The sequence below is a fragment of the Rhopalosiphum maidis genome, chromosome 4 (assembly GCF_003676215.2).
Source record: "Rhopalosiphum maidis isolate BTI-1 chromosome 4, ASM367621v3, whole genome shotgun sequence".
NCBI classification, from domain to species: Eukaryota; Metazoa; Arthropoda; class Insecta; order Hemiptera; family Aphididae; genus Rhopalosiphum; species Rhopalosiphum maidis.
In genome coordinates, this window is record NC_040880.1 from 28,587,310 (window position 1) to 28,601,544 (window position 14,235).

Consider the following 14,235-nt stretch of genomic DNA (forward strand, 5'->3'; position numbering starts at 1 on the left):
CTACCTATAGGTATATTATAAAAAATATGTTAATTTAGCGGAGGGCTAAAAATCTATAATAATCCGGAATATATTTTTATGGAACAAAAATTTAAAAATGCATAACTGATAGCTTAGTTGAGTAATTGCATTGTATTAATTATAATTTTTATAACAGTAAATAATAATGATAATTATAATTATTATATTTTGTTTAACAAAATTACAGAAATGAACAAATCACGAGTAAAAAAAAAATTATGAGTTTCTTAAAATAATTATTTGGATTTAACTAGGTAAGACTATAAGTAAATTACATTTAAGTTATATATGACGACGCGCGATGGCTAGGTACATATATAGCATTACGGGTAACGGGAATGAGAGCATAACATAAATAATTGTATCATTATCTATGTATGATATTATTATACCTTTCTACATTCTTTAAATTAATTTTATTTAGTCTTTTTTAAGTAGTTCTGCAGAGTGCAGACTGCAGTGAGGAGCAGCTTCCGGTGGTATTGTACATATATAGTATCCCATACCAGAAATTAAGTACCTTTTACCTATGTTTTATCACATAAAATAAATATATTTTCATAAAATATTTCAGTACATTATGCGTTATTACAATTTCGATTAATTTTTATTTTAATTATATTAATGATAATAATTCACAATAATTTGATATTAATAACACTGGTAATAATTACAACGTATTATTTATAATAATAATGATGATGATAAATGATAATAGTGTTTGTTTATCAAGGATTATTCTTCATCTTTTGATGAGAGCTTCTCAGTGTCTGTTAGGAGGATGTCTTGGCCGTCTTGGAGCAGTTGCAGAGGTTGCAGTCGTCTATTTTGGATTTTGCTTCCTAGTTGGTAATAGTTGGCTCCGTCCGAGTCTTTAAGCTAAGCGTGGAAGTCTTTACATCGAGTGTCGAGTGTAAATCCAGATAATTATTAGGGATATTGAAGTGTCCTTGTGGATCTGGTGATTTCTCATGAACCATGGTGGTTTTAAGCTTATCCTAAGGAATTTAATTTGGAGAGTTAGGATTTTTTTTTTCATTTTAGTTGGTGAGGCTATTGTCAAAACAGAGTGGGCGTACGTTACGAGTGTCTGATTATTGACTATTGAGGTATATAATAGAAGTGATGATTTATATTCGATTAAAGGGTAGAGAATTCTCATCCTTGTAGGTATAGCCCTGTACGAGTTTTTTGTTTATATGAATGTTCCAAGTAAATTTTTCATTTAGGTACCTATGACCTATAGATATTTAACGGTATCATATTTTTTGTTCCATTGAATGACTGGTTGTTTGGGGTAGATACGTTTTGGCGATTTACCCAAAACAGAGCACTTAAGAGTTAAGGGGATAAATCCATACAACGTTTGGGCGTAATATTTCCCCTCACAATAGCACGTTTGGGTACATATATTTTTACATATATCTATTAGTATATCATACTAAATCTGAGCCTATTAGAAGACCCATCACGAACCCGTAAGACACCACGAGGAAGTTGGTTCAATAGTCTTCCAAAAATATTTTATTTTTTATCTTTTAAATGTCCTTATTTAATTTCATATATAACTAGCTTATTATTTATTTATTATTAATATTATTGTATATTATGATCTTTTCTATTAATTAATTAACTTTTTTTTACTTCAAAACCTGGTCCTAATTTTTTTTAAGTAATTTAATATTTTTTTTTCAACTTTATAAATTTCCCAACATTTTTGAACAAACTTGTTTTTTCAGATAAGATTACACAAGACTTTTGATTACTACATAGTTATAATATCCAATATTGTGCCTTAAGGTGCATGTTTTCATAAATGCGCCCAAACGTGTTAACAATTTTCTGGTAATTTTTTTAAACTGCGCTCAAACGTGTCATGTCCAGCTGTTTATGTGAACGTGTTCAAGATAATTATATCTTTTTAGGGTGAATATTTTAATCTCACTTTTAGTTGAGTTTAGGTTCATCTTCCATTTATTTAACCAGGTAGTTATTTCATTTAATGATAGTTATAGTTTTTGAATTGATGAATAATGAATATTGACCTCAATAGAGTTGTCTTGTGTAAAAATTATTATAAAATTGTCTGTTTATAAAATGTCTTGACTTTTTAATGAAGGGAGGGGGGAGAAATCTACAATTGATTTAGGGGGTGGGCTAAACCCCCCAATTTGCACCTCTGTGCGACTGTGCTATGGTAGATACCTAGGTAGAGATAGGTACTATTGTTACTTGTTAGTATATTTACTATTTAGTACTTAAATTTAATATCTACTTATTGTTTGTGAAAATTTAAAATTGTATTAATATGGAAAACAATAATAAAAAAAAAAAATTAAAAATCGTAACAAAAAAATATATATATAATAAAATATATTTATTTTATTTTATTAAAACAAATAATAATAATAAAATTAATAAAAGTCAATTTAGTTTACATTTTCCAAGGCAATTCTATAATAGTTTGGCTAATAAATAAATTCGCCTACATTTCCCATCGAAATTAGGAAGAATTGTAGAAGATACTAATTAATACTTATCAATGTACACGTTGTACGATAGATGATAGTCCATTTTAGCTGTTTACTGTTAGAATTATGGCTAAATCCAGTAAATCCTAAATGTTATATTTTATATACTATTTAGATATGGTTAAAATGTTCGAACATTATAAGTCGTTAATTATAAATACAGATTAAAGGCGATAGAGATGATTCATGAATCATTTAATCTAATTGCTGTAACACAATACAATTATAACGGCATATAATAAAAATTATAATTTATAATAGTAATAAACTAATAAAACAATATACTTCAATCGGTAAAGTGCGCATAAGCTATAAAGTATTATGCTATTTATTAAATTATAAGGTTTTTACTACAACGACGGCCATGATAACGAAAAAAAAATGAATACAATGAATATAAAATATGTTCGAAATTTTTTGCAGTTAAGATACCTAGATATTATATACAAGCACTGAACAATAATAATATGATAAAGATAATCTATAAAGACGTAGTAAAGAATACAATACTACACTACATGGTACATAAGCACTGAGGTCGCATTTAATATTAATAACATGATGACATGACGTCATGACTCATTACGTGTGAATCGTGTGATATGTCTATCCATTCGAGATTTGACCATTCCGTTCCTCTTAGTCTTATGGTGTGTGCAGTGTGCCTACTGACTACTGCCTAGTGAAAACAATACAATATCATGACAAAATATATTTTGTCATGTACAATATGTCAATATCATATTCATTAGGTACCTATCTTATTTTTTAACACATTTTCAAAATTTCAAATATTTAAATCAACTAGGAATTTAATGATTTTTGTTATCAAGAACAACTACTTTTGTGTAATTTATATTATATGTATGATACTTTTTTTGTTTTCATTTGACCACCACCAGACAGTGGGTATGTTATAAGTATCTATATTCAGCTTCTACAGCTGTATTAGCATATTGCTATTATTATCACTATTACTACTAAAAGTTACAACTATGAATAATAATAAATTATTTTTATATCAAGGACGTGCAATTTTTGGCAATTCAATTTTGTTTACATTTCTAATAAAGACATTGCTTAATTTTGTCACAAAGTACAGTATACTCAACTTGAATTTTAGTAAATAGGTAGGTAAGCATGGACTACTGTTATTAATACTATACTGTATTGTGTATAATTATTAATTAGTATTAATATAATTTTATAGAAAAATTAATACAAGATATTTTAAAGTGCAAAAAAACTTGTATTTGGTTATGTTAGGATTTTAGGAAGGAGAAAAGATAATATATATTATATATAATTTAATTAAACTGTTACTTAACTAATTTATTATTTAGAATTTAATTTTTTTTTAACCAATTGTCAAAAAAGCATAGGACATGGTAATTAAACTAAAATTGTTGTATACAAATTGTAAAAAAATAAAAGTTATTTATAAATAAATAATTTAGTATCGGTAGTGTGAAATATCAACAAATCAACATCTAATAACAAAAATAAATATGTCATATTAAAATACTTATTTGTGTACAAAACACAAACAAAACTATACATACATGATACATGTTAGTTTTATTAATTCAAAAATTAATTTTTCCTACAATAAAATAAAATATAAGCTTCTGAAGAACAAATAGTTGAAGAATCAATTTCATACACCCGGATGTCATCAAATTTATACCATCTGTAAAATAAATAACACATAGATTGTTTATTAGAGTTTATACATAATATTTAAAATCTAAATAACTATATGATTACTTGTTTATTGACTTTTTAAGACAACTAGCTGTATAATGCCCACCATCAAGTGATCCAGAGTGATTTGATACACCATATAAACAGTACTTCCAATTACGGTGTTCTAATCCGTTAATAAAATTTGACATATCTAGATCTGTTTTAGAGAATTCAACATTTGAATTCTTTTTGTACCCATTGCTTGAAAATCTAAATAATTAAATAATTAGTATAATTTTATTTCTTATAAAAAAAATCAATAAAATACCTTTTCAAATGTATAATTAAATATGGAGGTAGTCTCATTATGTCTAATTTTTTTGTAGCATCTCTGCTGCGTTTACATCTAGGACAATGCCAACCACATATTGATTCACCATTCAAGTATAACTGTAGGCAATCCTAAAAACATTATATCATATCTTAATTTTATTAGTCACAAACATAGTATAATATTACTTTAATTATTAGAATAGTTATACATTTAAATATTTTAACATTAAGAAAGTTTATAGGTTAATAAAGTATTACATCAAAACAGAGGATACGGCTCTTGCATTTTTTGGATTGATTTTAATAAAAAAAAGGCGGGCAAGTAGGTATTGCTCTACTGTATGGTAGAGATGGAGAGTAAGTCACTGGTCACTATATTAAATTTAAATGCAATGACGGGTATCATTGTATACGAAAAAAGATTCTGAACGGAGATGATTTGTCAGTCAATGATAATTAGTAGGATATATTATATTATTACCTATATTTAAATTGTAATATTTCGTTTATTTACGCGATTTCGTAAAAAATTAAATTTCATACGCTAATACAATTTTTTCTATATTGACGTTGAAATTTTTTTTACAGTTACTTGAAGAAAAACTTATGGATAACCTTGTATTAGGTTTTTGAACGTTAGTTATAAATCACAATATTTTTATAAATTTTCAACTTCAAAATTCCTTGCAAATTTTTGCGATTTTGTTTTATTTCGTAAAGATTTGAACTTTAAATGCTTATAAACAAAAATTGTGACTAACGACTTTTGATATTTTTTTCTACGATAAGTAGAACTTATAATAAACCTTGTATTAAATTTTAAAGATTTTTTAGAAAGCCAAATTTTTTTTATCGGCATTTCAAGAAATAAAATTTAGAAAAATAAAAAATTTCATTGGTTTATAAATAGTTTATAAAAGTCAAAATATTTTGAAAATTTAATCGAAAATAGATAACGCTAATATAAACATTTGGTGAAAATTTCAAGTATTTACAATGATTTGTTTTTGAACTAGGTACAGCAAAATCAAAAAATCGATTTTGTCTAAAAGTGGTTATGCGTAAAAATTCCCGGTTTTCTGTTATTTTTTTTCAGGGTTTATCCTGACGCTTATAAAAACTACTGGAAATTTTTTACTTTAGACTCCCCAAAGTACCAACTAGAAGAATTTTTCTTTTCAAAGAGGGGCTGAAGTCAAAAATCAAAGTATTATTAGTACACCAAAACATGATGACCGACACAAAAATGAAAAAAAAAACACACATCATTGTAAAATCAATACATTCATCACTCCATTTTGAATCTAAAATTGTTTATTTAATTGTCAAAATTAATAATTGTTCAGATTTTTGCTAATTTATAGTTTTTTTACAACTTTGAGAAAATTATTTATTTTTTTTTTTTTAAAGTTTTGTGATCTGTTTTAGCTATTTGAAAATATATTGAGTTTTAAGTTTTTTTTTTTTTTTTAAGTTAAACTTAAACTCACTGGTATTAAATAATGTCTGGAGTTTTTACAATAATGTTTGTTTTATAAACACAATTTAATATTTTTTTTTAAAACATAATATGCAACTTTTTAAATGGTTATAAAAATAGTTTGTAACCGAAATTCATATCTAAGTACATATTTTAGAATATTACATTTTCTAATTAAAATTAATTTAAAAAAAGTAATTTTTCTTATAGCATATTATTTGGGAAGTAATTAAATTTGTTCAATGTTTTATTAAAATCAAAATATAAATATGATGTTATAAAATGTTTCATGTTATTCAGATATTTTATAACTTATAATAGATAAAATAAAAAATATAATTATGAATATTAAGAATAATACTTACTGAAAGAGTGCATTTGTTACTCTCAGATGGCAATGGTAGACTAAGACTTGAAAATGGTTCGAAAGTAACAGACTTTTCAAAACATGTGTCACAAGACACTGTGGACTTTTGCTGACCATAAAAAAGTTGTTGAATAATAGAATTGTTTGCTTTCGTCCAATGTCCCCAATCTTCTTCACCTGTTTCTTTTGAAGCACCTAAAATAATTCTATTATCCTCTGGCTAAAACATAGATAATATAAATTATAAAACAATGATAATAATTTAAGTGATAATATTTTACTTGATTTAAATCGTCGTGAAGCCAATCCAAGAGAATAGTTAAAAACTCGTGAGAATCTTGTTGATCATAGTGTTTAAACATATCTTTATATTCTCCAATACTATCCTAAATTTTTTTTGAAATAATTATTTTGATATTTATGTAAATAAATTTGTTAATAAATTCAATTTTGTATTTTAATTTATGTAAGTTTAATATTTATGTCACTTATAAAAAAAAAAATTTAATACAAATATAAATTTTAATTGACATAGTTAAATTATATGTTGTGTAATCAAATCATTTTTCTAACCTTAAATTGTTGACACTGAAAACTCCTGCCAGATTGTGACCATAAGTTTTTAATGACATTACTAAATTCTTTGGCTACTAAACCTTTTGTTCTACTTTTATGGTTCACAAATTGACTATAAATGTTCATGAAATATTTTACAAGATCTTCAGTGCTACTTAAACATTGTAGTATTGAATTCATATAACATGTATTTCCTAAATTTTGCAATCCTCGTAACCCGTCGCCTCCCTAAAATTTAAAAAAAAAAAATGTAAAAATTAATATGATGCAAGTATAATTATTGGAAATATAACTTTTACAGTATGAATCAGTAGCAGCACAAACTTGCTTTGTTTATGAGCCAACAAAATTTAATTAACCTACCAACAGATTTACCTCAAACTGATTTAAAGTTCAGTGTACCACAAACTCAAAATTTTAATCAGGTGTATCTCATTAAATCATTGCTGTGCTGTAACTGTTATAAATATAACCCCTAACATAACCAAATCAAGATTATAGTAACTATGCCAGATTTGTAATTGAAAGATTTTTCAAAAAACTTAGATATCATTATAATATAAATATTGTTATGATAAGCGATTCTTTTGAAATAAAAAAACAAAATTAAAATAATTTTAATCTAAATTGACATAATAATCTCACTTTTTTTTGTAAATCTACATTTTTAATTTAAAATATTTTGAACCAGAATATATTTAATTGTAACTTTATATCCAAATGGTTAGAAACCAAAAACTTTAATTTATATTTTCAATCAATAAAATAAATTTAATATATTCTCTGTATAAATAGCTGTCACGAGGACATATTATCAGTATTCCAAATTCCAAACTTCCATTGTTTAGCAATGAATACTTTTCATTGAATGAGTTTTTAAAATTTTATAATGATAATAATACAAATTGTATTTATTTCACTAGTTGAATCATAATTTGAATTACATCTGGATAATGAGTGTAATACATTAATAGAGTTACCAAATTTATAAAAGCAAATAAATTATTTTTCAAGTTATTTTGAATACAGTAGTTTAGAAATATAAAAGTCTTACAATGATTTTTGTTCTAGAAACTACTAGTAAATCATCTGATGGCTTGGTGGAACGGTCTACACGCGGAATTGAGTTTAAATCTAAGTCCTAAAAAAAAATTATTTATTATTAAATATTTATACTAAAAAATAAAACATTAAGCATAATACTTGATTTTTGTATTCATGTACATAAGAATCAACATTTTCCAAAAAGCTATTTTCTAGTGATAATCTTCTATTTTCTAGTTGTTCAATATTGTTTGGTAACTATAGAAACAAACAGTAGTTATAATAATTTATTAGTCTGTTTCTTAAATTTATTTTACAGAATTCAATACTTCATTATTTTCATCATCCAATTCGTCATTATTTTTATATAATGGTTTAATGATCTCTGGGTTCTTAAATTGATTAATTTTAACATGTGGCTAAAAATTATAAAATATATGTTAACATTTATTATTATATAGATATTTTATGTCATATTTAGTTATCTTAATAGTTAATACCTTTGTAGATCTATCAAAAATGGGTAATTGGGGTCTGTTAATTGGGATATGAGTTAATTCTTGAGAATCTATTTCTTCTTCACTGGAATAATTATCTTTATGATCCAACTTTGATTTAATATCAGTTGTTAAACCATTATAAAGAGTTGATTTAAGTTTTAATTTGGCCAAATCATTCTGTACAGTGCCTAAAGATGGATACTGAATTTGCTTATCTAATAATGAAAAAACAAAATTAAGTTTAGTTAAAATAAATATTATTTATTTATTACTGCTAGGTTCTTCATATTCAGGTTCTGGATCCAATTCTATATCCGAAAGTGGTTCAACATCATTATTTAATTTTGTCATATTATTTTGAGAAGTTTCCCAAGGACATAAGTGATTAAAATCTTCATAACCACCTTTGAGAAACTTTAATTTTTTGCTATTATCACAAGATGGATCCCATTTAAGTAAGGCACTTCTGAGATTAAGTAATCTTTGATCATCTTCTATATCTTCTGTTCCTTGATCTAATATTACGATATAATTATAATTGTGTCTATTTGTCCATATGTTTTTAAATGGTTCTTCTAATTTGGATGTTAACATGGCAGGTGTTAAACTAGAAATTATTATTTTTAATTAATTTAATAGGTTATATTATAACATTTTGTAATTTTTACCCTAGAACTAAGTTCTCTTTTGGTATGTTAATTACATCACAAGAAATGATCTTATTTTTATAAAAGATTTCTGATGGTCTTGTATCAAGTAAACAAATCTTTTTTTTATCTGTATTTTCTAACAGATATAATAAGTTTTCATTAGTTATCGTACTTTCAAATTCAAAATTTAATTTTTCTTCAGATTGTTTTCCTTTTGGGTTAGAATGTTTAGGTAATTTGTTATTATCTTCTTCAATTGTTTTATCATTATACCTAAAATAATATTATTATTAGTTAATAAATAATAAAAGATTTAAAATATATTTCTTTATATTAATTACCTAATGATCAACATACCTAATTAGATTCTATAATTATAATACTAAGAGATCCAATAGTAAATATTTATAAAATATTGTTTATAGGAGACCAAGATTTATAAAGCTTGTACAAGAATTTAACACCAGATGTGTTCTACTCTACTACAATTAATAAATCCATAAAACACTTTAATATTTAATATTTATTTTTTGCCATTGATATCATAAGTATCACATTTTATTGAGTAATACCAAATAATAATTTTAATTAATAAATAATTAATATTAATTTAGTGTCCAATTATTATTTTTTTGTAATAAGTAGATTCAAGATGAATTATAAAATTAATTAATATTAGAAATAGAAATTGGAAATATATTATAATACCTAAATATAATTTAATATAATTTGTAATAAAATGTAAAATAAGTAAAATTTTAAGTATAAAATTAAATATACTAGAAAATTTAATTAGAATAAATGTCACATAAAGATAGAAAAAAATATGAAAAGTCTAATGAATGGTATATAATCACTAACATTCTTTTGTTAACATACATATATTTAAATGATTTATAAAATATTTTTTTCTTATTTAGGAAATTGTTTGTTTCTTTTTATAATTGATTTTTCACAATGTTATAATTAAGATCAACAGAAAATCGTACCTTTTTTCCAAACTGTCTTTAATATAGGTCAGCATATTTAAAGCTTTTTTTAAATTTTGTTTATACATACAATTGATATAATTTGTATCATCAATAAAAGTTTTTTTCATAAATTGTAGAATTTGACAATATCGCATTAAATAAATATATACAACTTCTTCATCATTATCATTATTTGCAGTCATAGCATTTTCAAACAACATTTCAGCTTTACTTTTTAGTCTGTAAAAAATATTAATTATATATACATATAAATATTTGTTTTCAATTAGTAGTTTATACTTACGATAATACATTCAAACCCTTTATTTTCTCTGGTATTTCTGTCATCATGTTTAAATCTTTTAAACACTTTGCAACGTAAAGGTCTTTTTTATTCCTCATGATTTGACTAAACATTATGTACATTAACATTATTAATTGTGATAGCTTAAATTGTTATACTATCTAGATACAGTAATGTTAAAATTAAAAGTATTGAAGGACATTGCTTACCTTTGGTTTTGATGAGGCGTTTTTAGTTCTTTATATATGCCCTTTAAGCAATGATCTTCACAGAATTTATTTTCAATACAACGGTTTGTAATCTTAAAAATTAATTATTTACGAGATATCGGAGATATTCATTTGCAAACAGACACTGAATATAATTCCAAAGAGAAGAGTGCAATAAATAATAAATATTAAGCTTTTAAGTTTTGACATTATCAATTTCCTCAGTAGATATCTATTAAATAATATTTTAAAATGATAATATCAGAAGGCCAGTCGTCAGTGTATTTGTATTATATAGTGTTAAAAATTAGCCCTCCCCAAACCAGTGTTTTTTTAAAGTTTTACAACTGGTATTGGTAGACCACAATATTTACAATTTAAAATAGGTTTGGTTAACTTTTAAATAAATTGATAAAAATTATGATCTTTTAAAGTTTTATAAATTAAAAGTCATTGTTTTTAATGTTTTTAAAACAATTTTCCTAATAACAAAAACCATAAAATTATTAATCGTAAATTTATTATTACAATTTCTGGTAGCACTGCTACCCGGGAAAATATCAAAATAATTGTCCACCAAAATGGGTCATATGCCCGCCATCCAGTATTATCAGTTTAAAATATTTGGGCACGCCCACGATTAAGATAATAAACGTTTAGGTATAAAATCACAGAGTAATATATGTATATATTAATTATATTATACTTATAATTATTACTCTATATCTCAGGGTATGCAATGAACGTGTAATAACTTAAGCACGACTGACTTCACGGTGAGCCAAAAATTCTAGCGCGATCTTGTGTATTATTTATATACTAACTCTTGTGCATTATTAATTCGTGAATAATATTACAGTATAATATACTGTTAATAATAATTGTTAGTGTTATACACTAATCATATAAGCTATAAAGTTAAATGTATAAAATTACAGCTTTGAGCCTTGTAAATTATACTTCATAACTGAAAATTGATCAATATTAACTATATTATTCATTTGAATTTGGTTAATTTAACAATTTTCAGTCAACATGTCGCTTTGATTAGACAAATGCAGCATTGAAAACTATATGGGAAACACTAAATTTAGACTTTTCGTTTCTAAGAATAAAAATGTGTTAATAAAGTTTTAAATCAAAGATATAAATTTTGTGACGATCACTTTGTTGAAAAAGATATAATTAACACTGTGATAATCAAAGTAGATGATTTAGAAGTGACGTACCAAATAAAGATGGTAGGAAAAAAGTCTCGGAGGCAAAAAAGTACAAATTAGAATACTTTAAATACAATTTGTACAATCACTCTGTATGATATTTTATGATGTAAGCTTATAATATATTAGTTTGGTGTAAAAAACCAAAAATAAAATGATAAAATCTACTATTCACTTAATATTATACATTTATAGATAATGGACTTCCACTTATAGTTTGTTTATATTCGATATACGTTAAGTTGCTGTGGAAAACTGCGGATAAAATGAATAAATTATGATTTTTTTTTATTTTGAAACGTATAAAGTTTTCCTGACATATATTTTATAATCATTTTTGGCTATTATTGTTTTTGAATGATTGTTTTATATATTTATTAGTTATTGCGTATTATTATTTCTTAATTATTATTATTATTATAACTGTACTAGTTTTTTTTTTTGAAAACATTAGCGGTTTTACAGAGTGATTGTGTAAGTTTAATTTAAAATATTCCAATTTCTACTTTTTTTCCTTGAGATTTTTTTCCCTAAAACTTTTCTTTTTGTTTCATCCAAATAACAATGTACACTGGAAAACCACTATATAGCGAGTTCCCCGATTCAAAAAAAAAAAGTATTATAATGAACTTACCTAATACCTACTATCAAACTAAAAATAACTTATGGCCTCACCTATGACTCACGAATACTTTTTATATTTTAAAAATTTTTAAGTAAGTAGGTATTATGAACATTTTAAAAAGCTTAAAATATTATTTTTAAATGTCTATAAGTTTTTCTGCTCCGAATCTGAAATGAAACAATTACATACTTACAAATTCTACCAATATGTTAAAATATTATTTTTGACATATCCATTATTATTATTAATATTTTATATTTTTTATAGAAAGCTAAAAGTAAGTACCTACAAATGTATATTACATATTATAAACTATAATAGATATAAATAACAAATATTTTGAATAAAATAATTTCTAAAACAGGTAGTTTAGGTACTCGTTCTATTTAATTTTTTTCATGATTGTAATAGTACTTTGCAAGTAATACCCAATGTACTAAACCCAATATATTAAGTTTTTATAGGTTGGAAACTTTATGATGAACTGTGGATGTCATATTTAAAAATGGTTTACTTGTTAGCATTATACACAATTTAATTAATGGCATGTAGGGCTACAGTCCTCCCCCTGGCTACGCCACTAGTGTACCACTCCGTCCTATAGAATATAGGATAAAGATAGAATATTAAAATAAAAATAATTTGAGTCAAATTTTAAATAAGTACTTATAAAATTCAATAATTTTAATTAATAATAAAGTATTTCTATATCAGTTAAAAACTATTCAAGATATAGTAAACTATTCTTAATACAATTTAAAATAGAATCGGAAATATTTATTAAAATATAAATTGAAGTAATGACGTGTACAATATGTGTTAAATGATACAGTAGATAGTACTAGAGATATGTTTATAAGAAGTTATAAAAATAAAAATAAATTCGATATAGATGTATTATAAAAATATAAATATATATTTATATAACAAACTAAATGATCTTAACTCTAAAGGTTTAAATTTTAAATATTTAAATATCTAGATAATAATTAAGATGTATTTTTTGCATCACCCAAAATTCATACTTAATTGAAAAAAAGGTAGGTAAGTGGGTAACGTTATACTGATTACTGAATATTAGGTGCCGAGTTAGGTTACTATTATGGATGTTAAATTTGAATTCAATGATATATCATTGTATACGAAAAATGATTCTGAGCGAAGACAGTTTTGTCATAGTGTCAGTCTTATCAATTATCACTAAGTATTTATTAAGCCATTTATTTTACTTTTAGTAGTACAGTATGTTGATATAATTTTTACCGAAAATATTGAATTATAATTAATATTTAATTATCATTCAATGATATGTATTTAAAATTGTAAACCATATTATATCAACATATACAGAGTGTCCCGTGAGGATTTACCCATTGCGATATCTTCTGAAATAATGGAGATATCATAATTCTGGTTATTTAATAAGATTCACAGGGACAAGAACTACAAATATTTCATGTTTTAATTTATTTTTATGTTTTGGTAAAAAAGTTAAAAAATGTATTTTTTTATTTAATTATTTAAAAAAAAATTGAAGATAGAGCCACTTTGTAGAGTTTTTTTTCTGAAAATATTGACGTTTTAACATTTAAATTTTATTAATTTCCTGATTTTTAATATTTTTTCTAGTTTCGAAAAAACTGCGAAATTATTATTATGTTTATGTCTTGCCAAAAAATGGGACAAGATAATAATATCAAAACATTAAATTAGGTATT

The 14,235-nt window shown here is 24.2% G+C and overlaps 1 protein-coding gene across 2 annotated transcripts; it reads right to left on the minus strand.

The window, feature by feature from the left end:
* Window positions 1-3,963: 3,963 nt before the first annotated feature.
* LOC113561101 (ubiquitin carboxyl-terminal hydrolase 8-like) lies at window positions 3,964-10,905 on the minus strand. Of its 2 annotated transcripts, none has more exons than XM_026967322.1 (15): window positions 10,673-10,905; window positions 10,464-10,568; window positions 10,178-10,399; window positions 9,207-9,461; window positions 8,811-9,145; window positions 8,539-8,753; window positions 8,356-8,457; window positions 8,198-8,296; window positions 8,049-8,135; window positions 6,992-7,222; window positions 6,700-6,804; window positions 6,417-6,638; window positions 4,567-4,700; window positions 4,320-4,508; window positions 3,964-4,242 (listed from the first exon to the last, which is right to left on the minus strand). In XM_026967322.1, exons 2-15 carry the CDS (start codon window positions 10,559-10,561, stop codon window positions 4,146-4,148), a joined length of 2,391 nt encoding a protein of 796 aa, XP_026823123.1. In that variant the 5' UTR covers window positions 10,562-10,568; window positions 10,673-10,905; the 3' UTR covers window positions 3,964-4,145. The 2 variants fall into 2 exon arrangements, with proteins under 2 accessions (XP_026823123.1, XP_026823124.1); XM_026967323.1 differs by having other exon boundaries at window positions 3,965-4,242; window positions 8,368-8,457.
* Between the last annotated feature and the right edge of the window lie 3,330 nt (window positions 10,906-14,235).